The following is a 9617-nucleotide window of genomic DNA, read 5'->3' on the forward strand; positions in this document are numbered from 1 at the left end:
GTTGACCGCCGTTGTATACATGCTACTATAATAGGCCCAAGCCTACACACTATTTGTCACTTTGTAGCTATATATATGGCCTAGCTACCCGGAATGAGAGCACTTGGTTTTACTCCTGCGTCAAGACTTTGTTCCACGATATGATACATACTTGCAGCTGGATTATGTTAGGGAACCTTACTCTTAACCTTCATAAGAGACAGCCCCGCACGCTGCAACCTTTAGTTCTCTGACTCGGAGCCCATTTTGCTAACTATTTGCATGATACATGGTATGAAGATACTGTGAGGGAAAAGGCTATTCCTACTTTCCATCGGAGCGACACTCGTTACACAATAGACTATAGTTTTGGGCATGTGTCTTTTCGACCTCGCTTGGCTAACACCGGAATAATGCATTTATCTCCATGTTGTACTTGCCGCTCATTCTTAACCGTCGACCTAGCAATCCAAGACCATGCCCCTAGTTATGGCACATGGCGCTTTAATTCTTTTCTCTCTCTAAAATTCCGGATTTCGACGTCTTCTACGTACTACATTTGACAAGTTATTTTACTTCCAGTGTAGTGGTTTGACTCCACAGGTTCAGTGGAATTTTTTCTTTAAAAAAAGAGTCATTAAACTTACTGCTCAAGAATATGATAAACAAGCATCCCGTACACATCAGAGAACCACTAATAGTCACCAAACACAACGTGTGACAGTCCCACGTCTATCACACAGTGAGGATCGACGGATCGAATCAGAAAATATTGATTATGAAACTGTACCTGCCATTGAAGAAAGACATAGATACCTTTTCCTCTGGTCCAACACCCCTCGATTGGAAAATGATGAGCAGAGGAAGAAGTATTTCTTCAAAGTATTCTGTCAAAGACTGATTTCTGATAATGGATGGACTATCCGAATACTGATGACGTACCTCAAGGCTTTGGCCTTCTCATCATCGACACTAGGTGCTCAATTTGAACAAGAAAGGGCTTACAATAGAATGCATCCGACTTAGATCAAACAAGTACTGCAAGCATTTGGATTTCCGGACCAGTTAGTATCTTCTATCTACTCTCTTTTATTTTAAACCCAGATTCATGTATAAATCAATGGGTGGTCAGTCACCGCGCTTCCCCAACAACAAGAATTGAGGCAAGGTGATCCGTTTTTGTCAATGCTTTTCAACCTGGCAATTAAATCCTTGCTCCGCCGTATAATCATTGGCCCTAATTTATTGGGCTGCTCGATCCTACACCAAACTGGTAGATATCATGTCGCTCATTGCCCATCGATACGTAATGTCCCACAGTAAGAAAGTCCTTCCCTCAAACATCTAGCTTATGCAGATGATCTTTTGATTTTTTCCAGGGGTCTAGAAGAGTAGCCTACTTTGATTGAACAAGAAGAATCTATGGTCTGGCCTCTAACGCCCATATTAACCCGCAAAAAAGCTCAGGCCTTATCTCTGATAAGTATTAACCACCTTAGTTGATAACCACTTTGAGACGAGGAAAGCATCCCATGGCATGACGAAGATACACCAACGGCACTGATGTACTTGGGCTACCCTTTGTACAGTCACCCGCGATAACGTGACAGTTTTCTAAAGGGGATCTTTTGCAAAACGGAAAAGTTTGTCAACATACTTTGGCTAAGACGAATATCTATTAGAGGAAAATCTATTATATCAAATTTATAGCTGCTTGCAAGACTCTGATATTTCCTGTGCGTGACTATTGTGCCTAATTATTGTCTGCGGAAGTTTCAGATGGTCATCCGATCGTATGTTCTATACTTCTTTCTGCGATCTGCTGGATGGGCACTTAATTGACACAGTAACCAGGGCAGTTTCCGAGGGATATATGCTTTTCATCAATCCTCAGCTTTACACTTTGTGTACATACAACGACTAATTTGGTACAGAACGTTTTGGCGTGGGACAATCGTTTGTCTTGTCTTTGCTAGAAAATCCTATCATAATATACACGTTAACTCACAGTTACATCCATCCTTTTGTCCCCTGACCGATATCATTATTGTTTATTCTACAACTTTCTATACACCCAATTGTAAAGTCAGATGATTCTTCTTGGTTTTTGAGGGCAGAGGCAAGATATATTGTATCTGATATAATGATGGGACACAGAGGCATGTCAACTGCTCCCGGAGACACCCACAGCAAGTACTCGATTATATACAATAGCGTGCCGAGCCGGATTGACTAATGGTTTGCTGGTTATGAGCTCGAATATGCGAGCCCATTTTAAGTGCCAACAGAGAGAATACCCAGGGGGATATCGATTTATCTTCTTTGGTTTTATTGTGGGCGATCCATGGTCAACCTGTGGTAGACGCAAAAAAAAAACAATATGATTTGGTGCTACTGAAACGCTGAGATCACAAAGACTTACGGATCCCCCATACACAGCTTGGCGGTGTTTATTAATTGATTCAACCTCGACTTGGTCTCGACTTGATCACATTATATGTGAAAAGTTCCCTTCTCCCAATTGAACTGTATGCGATTTGGATATGAAAGATGGCCGGAATTTCTGGATTTCATGTCATATGAAGTAGGTCTTCTGGTGATAAGCGCTGGAAAAATACAAGATCCCGCAACTAGCCTAGAGTCAGAAACGTTTTGTGGTTATATATCACACTGACACATCCCCGATCTGAAACTGGGACGTCAGTACTTGCAAAATACTAGAGATACTAGGCTTTTTCCTCCTGGCATTATGGCAGCACTCGCTGACGTTGTATATTCGACTGTAATACCTACGCCACATCAGCGATTATTGATTCCCTTAAAGGCAACCATGATAGATATGGCCCTTTGGCTTTTCGTCTGCTTTATAATTCTTGTTACAATCTTCCCTCCTCTTTCCCTGTAATAATTCTACAAATTAATTTAGCTTCAGTTCAATAGTAAAATAAATACAACACACATATTTAAATAGACATCTTGTTGACTACGGTTACTGGGTAACCCAAGACCGGTCAGAAATAAAAACTTGTACAAAAAAATTGCCTTTTTCTTAGTGCTTCTGACTCTGCACTGTTTGTATAGGACGCCAAAAATAGAGGGAAAGTAGCAGTGAGTCAAGTCGAGTGACTTGAGAGTTGAAGGATTTTTAAAGGTATAAAGAATAAAGAAAGAGAATAATAGTTAATGTAACTTTTATGAATTAATGTTAACGAAATTATTTTCTAGTCGAAAAAGAAAATGAATGCCAAATTGATGCCTATTTTCTGCACAGACTGGTATTTTCTATAGCCATAGTGGCGGCTTTAAGAAGGCTAATGATTAAACCACAAAAGATTTAAAATTCTTTTATCCCCAAAAAAGCTTCAGATTATTATGCTACCCTTTTTCATTACTTAGTCATTCCTAGGTCCATATATCATTTTATAGATATCGCATTAGCTTTTTTTTGTCTGGTAGCTCGGGTACGTTCCTTGTTATCTTCTACTGTGAATCTCTTTTTAACAAAATCAAGACAACAGAAAAAGGTAATAGTAAAACAACAGCCAACCATATTATTATTATAGACAAACTTAGTGGCAAGAAAATGAATACTGGTGGAAAGACAATTTTAGTAAAGAACAAATTAAGGAGAGCTAGTTAACTACGTTGGGTCATTTTTACAGCTACACCACCACTTCAAAGTTGATTTTAATGAGCGATATCAAAAGAAATCCCGCCGTGCTATAGTAAACTGAATGAATGTCTCATTAGAAAATACACCTTGTCTACCTTACCAAGGAACACAAGTATAATAAGACAGCTCTCAAGTGTAATATAGTAGTACCAAAAACATTATTAATAATATTTTTTAAAGACAAATTTAAGATCAAAATCAAAGAGACAAAACATAATGATAATATCAAAGTCAAATGAGATCAAAATTTATTGTTCAAATTTTTATAAGGGGAATATAAGTTAGGTTAAATTAAATTAAGTATACTAAGATATTCCAGGCCATGCTAGTCCAGTCGAGTCCAGTCGGTTCCAGTCAAGTCCAGTCGGTTTTTTTTTTGGTCCATTTGATTTTTCTTTTGATCTTTTTTTTTGTCCGTTTTTTTTTCTTCTTTTTTTTTGTCCAGTCAATATAAGCTAAGAGTGATAGGAGGAGGAGGAGGATTTTGGTATTGAAAAATAATAAAGGGGATAATTTGGACTTTTTGTTTTTTTTGTTTTTTTGATTCTTTTTTTGATTCTTTTTTTTTTGTCCAGTCAATTTCACGGAATAGTAATAAGAGGATGATTTTGATATTGAAGAGAATAAAAAAGATAATTTGGACTTTTTTTTTTTTTTTTTTTTTTTTTTTTGCTTTTTTTTTTGGCCAAACCCAGCACACATAATAAAGGGGGATAATTTGGACTTTTTGATTTTTTTTTTGATTTTTTTTTTTTAATTTTTTTTTTGGCCGAACACAGCACACATAGTAAAGGGGATAATTTGGACTTTTTGATTTTGATTTTGATTTTTGATTTTGATTTTTTTTTTTGATTTTTTTTTTACTTCTTTTTTTTTGTCCAGTCAATTTCACATAATAGTAATAAGAGAAGGGGGTTTCGATATTGAAAAGAATAAGAGAAGGGGGTTTTGGTATTGCTCTTTTTGCTCTTTCTGTTTTTTTTTGAGCTTCTTTTTTTGAGCATTTTTTTTTGTTTTTTGTTTTTGATCAAAGACTTCATTTGCTTTGTATGTGTATATGTAAAAAGGGATTTCATACCTTGTCTTAATCCAGAGTCTTGTTCCAGTTCGCAGCTTTGCTTCAATCCAGGTCCAGGTTCCAATGCAGAGTTCTTCCGGTTTGTTCATCTTTTTTTGCTTTTTTTTTGCTTTTTTTTTTTTGCTTTTTTTTTGCTTTTTTTTTTGCTTTTTTTTTTGCTTTTTTTTTTTGCTTTTTTTTTGTTTTTTTTTTGTTTTGTTTTTTTTTGAGAGAGAGAGGAGGGCTTAGTATAGGCCTCAGGGTCGGATTTCTTTTGATCCTTTTGGAGTGGAGGACTTAATGTGCCTGATCATTTCTGATAGGCTTTGGTCTACGCCTCGGTTTTTGGATTTGATCCTTTTGGAGTGGAGGACTTAATGTGCCTGATCATTTCTGATAGGTTTTGGTCTACGCCTCGGTTTTTGGATTTGATCCTTTTGAAGTGGAGGACTTAGTATATGCCTCAAGTTCGGATTTGGTTTTTGATTTTTGGTTTTTGATTTTTGATTTTTGGTTTTTGGTTTTTTTTTTGGAACTTGCTTTTGGAATTTTGCATTGGACCCCTTCTTGGAAATCGACTTGGCCTTGAGACTTGGAGGTACAACCCAGATTTTGGACTTTGATAGAAATGCGCCTCTACTTTTGTATGTATATATGTATGTATATAAGTGTGTATATGTATGTTTGTATGACTATGACTATGACTATGACTATGTGTATGTGTGTGTGTATTTGTGTGTGTGTATTTGTGTGTGTGTGTGTGTGTGTGTGTGTGTGTGTGTGTGTGTGTGTGTGTGTATAAGAAAGAAATAGAAAAATAGAAATTGTGTGTGTTTGTGTGTGTATGTATTTGTCTACTTCTCTAATTGTGTACTTCTCTATTTGTTTGTATATGTTTGTGTGCTAGGACTAGTACTAGAACAGTACTTGGACAGTTTTTGGACATTTGGACTTGGACTTGGACAAGACTTGGAATTGGATTTGGACTTGGACTTGGACATAGCAATGGACCTTGGCTTGACTATTTTGGAGATTGTACTAGTGACTATGGGGTTTGATCTGAGATAGAGAGATAATTGTGAGCACAATTTTTTCTGGTCAATATTGTTCTGGTTGTTTTTCTTTTCTTTTTTCTTTTCTTTTTTTTTTGTATCTTTTCATTTTCTTTTTATATATTTTTTTCTCTTTTTCTTCTTTTCTTTTTTGACTATCTATCTTGATTTGGCTTTGAATCTTGACAGTGACCTTGAGGGTCTCTGAAAAGCCTTTTTTTCTCTGGTGCGCATTTGGAGCCTGTGTTGTAGTAATACAAAAAATGATTAGTCTATGTCTTGAGATAGCTCACCCTTTTTCACGGTACTTACATTAGCCTTTCTTGTGGGCCGCATTGATGTTTGCTCTGGCGCATACTTTGGCCTCTCTTGTAGGATAGTTAGCCATTTTTGCTGGCACATACTGTGGTCTTTCTTGTGGGCTAGTTGGCCCTTTTTGCTGGCACATACTGTGGCCTTTCTTGTGGGGCGGTTTGCCCTTTTCTTCTGGCACATGCTTTGGCCTTTCTTGTGGGCCGGTTTGCCCTTTTCTTCTGGCACATACTTTGGCCTTTCTTGTGGGGCGGTTTGCCCTTTTCTTCTGGCACATACTTTGGCCTTTCTTGTGGGGCGGTTTGCCCTTTTCTTCTGGCACATGCTTTGGCCTTTCTTGTGGGCCGGCGTGCCATTTTTTCTGGCACATACTTTGGCCTTTCTTGTGGGCCGGTTTGCCCTTTATCTGGTGCGCACTTGGAGCCTGCATTGTAACAATACAAAAACAATTAGATTATGTCTTGAGATAGTTTGGTCCTTTTCCTGACACTTACATTAGCCTGTCTTGTAGGCCTGATTGGTCTTTGCTCTGGCGCATACTTTGGCCTCTCTTATGGGCTGGTGTAGCCTTTTTCTAGGCGCCCTTGTTGGGCTTCTGGTGAGCCTTATCGGCTTTTGACGAGGTGTCTTGAGGACACGACATAGCCGACACCTTTGCGGCAGAAATGGAACCATCGAGTTCCCCGGCAGAAGCAACAGGAAGCAACAGGAAGCAAATGTCCGACCAGTGGGATAAATGGCTCCTACCAGTGAGATAAATGGACCCGCCAGTGGAAGGAAAATGGGCGGCTGGCAACTGGCAACTGGCAACCGGCAACCGGTAACTGGCGGCTATATAAAAAGGTCCACTGGCGAGAGATGACAGGTTCACTGGTAGGAGGAAAGGGCCTACCAGTGGGAAGCAACAAACCCACTGGCAGAAAAGTCCCACTGGCGGAAGCAACAGACTAACAAAAAAAAAAGCAACAAGCAACAGTACCTTTCAAATAACATGGACCGCCGTGGAAGGCATAGGGAAGGAACAAGCAACGGGAGGGAACAAGCAACGGGAACTAACCCAAAAAAGATGGTACCAGCCGCGCCCACCAGAAGAGACAACAGAAAGCAACCAGTAATACACAGGAATACGGACAACGGGCTCACACGCTACACGCGCGCTTGTGGACTTGCTCGATAGACCATGGTTGACCCGTGGCTACTACTCCATCGGGCCCTTTTGAAAGAAAGAAACAAAAAGAGAGAGCGGTCGGTCGTAAGAGTCCAAAATCAGCTCAACAAGCTTAACAAAATAATATTGCCAAGGCTTTATGAACGTCTTTTGAACTCTTACAGTCGCCTACTCCACAGGCTTTGATTAATTAGTATTCAAAGTTGCATCGCACATAACGTAAAAAATCATATACTTATCTTAAAGTGATCTGGCTAGCCGTTCATAAGAAAAGAAGCATGGCTATCGGAAGACCCTCTTGGCTTCTGTGTATAAACGATGACCGGCCGGACATAAACCCATATATTACCAGAAGCTCTCCATCGTCTCCACCAGTAGACACGGCCAGTACAAAGAAAAAGGGAAAAAAGGAAAACCAAAAGACGCGAAAATTTTTCTCTAGCTATAAAAACAGAAATGGGGAGATGATGACGCCTCCCTCACTTTAGTCCAATAAAATTCATTGAAAGTATACATCAATCAAAAGATTGGGGGAGATAGGGGGAGGAGGATGGATGGATGGATGCATCTTGTGTGGTGTTGGTCACGCTGATCATTTGTTTTCGTCACTACAAATACTTTTCAGGGAAAGTACCTGAGTATAATATTGTATATACACAAGTTGAAAAATGAAAACAGAAGGCCCTTTTAAAATATAACACTGGTCTTTCTTTCCAACTCTTACATTCAGTACCCATACTCTTACTTTTTGCAGTGCTATATTGTAGTATCCTTTAAATGTATCTACTGTTTTATAAAGGCCAGGCCTTGAAAGGCGTTTTCGGAAAAATTAAGACCGTCCTGATATAAAAGATAAGGGGGGGAGTCATGCAAATAAACAGGCTAAGTACAAACAAGGAAACCAAATATATATACATTTATACAGGTATGTATCACACGTTTCATATTTTCTCTCACCCTATTTGCTTCCTTTCAAAGGTTACCAAGTTACTTATGAAGTTAATAAAGCAAGCACACCAAGACAAGAGGTGTTTGGTAAAGAATACAAAACATACAAGACATAAAAAATGGCTATAGTTATTTGGCTTATTATTTATAAAATAATAATATTTTGAAGCATTTTGATAGTGTGCTTCTGCTAATCAAACAAGTGTAAGAGTACGCCCAATCGTAGCACTTTTATGTAAGTTGATAAATCACCTTTATAAAAAATATATTTCTATTAATTTAAAGAGTGCCTTTTGCTGCTACTCTCGAATCGATTCTTTTATATATTCAGTATATAAAGACTCTCTCTATCTCTTACTAGGCTTCTTTTATTTACTCTATATGTATTATATTAATGTACTCTAAGCGATAGAAATCCCTATAGATTGTGTATTGGATAATACAATTTATTCTTGTAATAAAAAGATATATATATATATATATATATATATATATATATGCACCTTTAATAAAAATGTATATCATATATATAGTATAACAATATTATCCCAAATCTTCAAGTCTCTTATAACTTACAAAAATAAAATCTCAAGGCTAGTGCTTTAACATACTATATCTTCTCCAAGTTTAATTTTAAGCAGACACCCAAGTAGCTTTTATTTTGTACATGCATAAAAAGCAGGTGTCTATTTATTATTTATTTTTTTGAAAGAAAACAGATTGGATATACAATTGAATAGTGCTTTTGTGAAAATAATTTATAATTTTGGCTAACAATATATGCTCATCAATATTACTAGCTGTATTCTACTTGAATAAAAAACATTATGCCAATGAGTTTTAGTCTCTTGGATTGCACGATTGCAGATACTTGGCAATGTTAGTACTATCAATTTACATTCTTTATTTGAAAACTTTAAAGCATGTCTTTAATATATGGGAAAAATCACAAGTTATGTTTTGAAGTCAATCATCTTTTTTTTTGCTTTTCTAGCTATAATTGTACACAGAAATCTTTTTCATTTTATTCTTTTTGTAGTGGCCAATGTTTAAAGCTTACAGAGTTGTTATCTTGCCAAATTGTTATCTAAAAACAAAGACTTGACAATGACAGGCTCTAATATTCACAATAAACTTGTGCAGAATCCATATTTGTGAGTCTCTTTTATGGATTTCCTAACTAGTTTATTAGCTTGGCATTTGATCTTATAAACAACACTCTTTTTGAAAATAAAAGGAAGTCTCTCGTTGAATACTATCCTTCTTTTGGTGGGTTTGCAATATTCCGCTCAGCTTATAGTTCTTTTAGCATTCCATAATCGTTTTTCTTCTCAAAGTCTATGGATATCATACTGTGCCCAATATAGTACTCTTTTACAGACGCGATCTACCCTGTATATGCTCTGACCAATAGGAGTCTTTCTTTTA

The 9617-nt window shown here is 37.3% G+C and overlaps 3 protein-coding genes across 3 annotated transcripts; 1 reads left to right on the top strand and 2 right to left on the bottom strand.

Moving 5' to 3' along the window:
* Positions 1-93: 93 nt before the first annotated feature.
* Positions 94-1005, top strand: PHYBLDRAFT_153804 (hypothetical protein; the record flags this gene model as incomplete). The annotated part of the gene is made up of 3 exons (XM_018433261.1): positions 94-130; positions 280-529; positions 612-1005. 3 exons carry the CDS (start codon positions 94-96, stop codon positions 1003-1005), a joined length of 681 nt encoding a protein of 226 aa, XP_018283130.1.
* Positions 1006-6074: 5069 nt separating this feature from the next.
* On the bottom strand, positions 6075-6503 carry PHYBLDRAFT_153806 (hypothetical protein; the record flags this gene model as incomplete). Its single annotated transcript, XM_018433262.1, has 1 exon — positions 6075-6503. One exon carries the CDS (start codon positions 6501-6503, stop codon positions 6075-6077), a length of 429 nt encoding a protein of 142 aa, XP_018283131.1.
* A 144-nt stretch (positions 6504-6647) lies between these two features.
* On the bottom strand, positions 6648-7809 carry PHYBLDRAFT_153807 (hypothetical protein; the record flags this gene model as incomplete). The annotated part of the gene is made up of 5 exons (XM_018433263.1): positions 6648-6904; positions 6966-7020; positions 7131-7268; positions 7591-7683; positions 7756-7809. The coding sequence occupies 5 exons, from the start codon at positions 7807-7809 to the stop codon at positions 6648-6650; spliced, it is 597 nt and encodes a 198-aa protein (XP_018283132.1).
* Positions 7810-9617: the final 1808 nt, after the last annotated feature.

This window comes from Phycomyces blakesleeanus, assembly GCF_001638985.1.
Source record: "Phycomyces blakesleeanus NRRL 1555(-) unplaced genomic scaffold PHYBLscaffold_59, whole genome shotgun sequence".
Taxonomy (NCBI): Eukaryota; Fungi; Mucoromycota; class Mucoromycetes; order Mucorales; family Phycomycetaceae; genus Phycomyces; species Phycomyces blakesleeanus.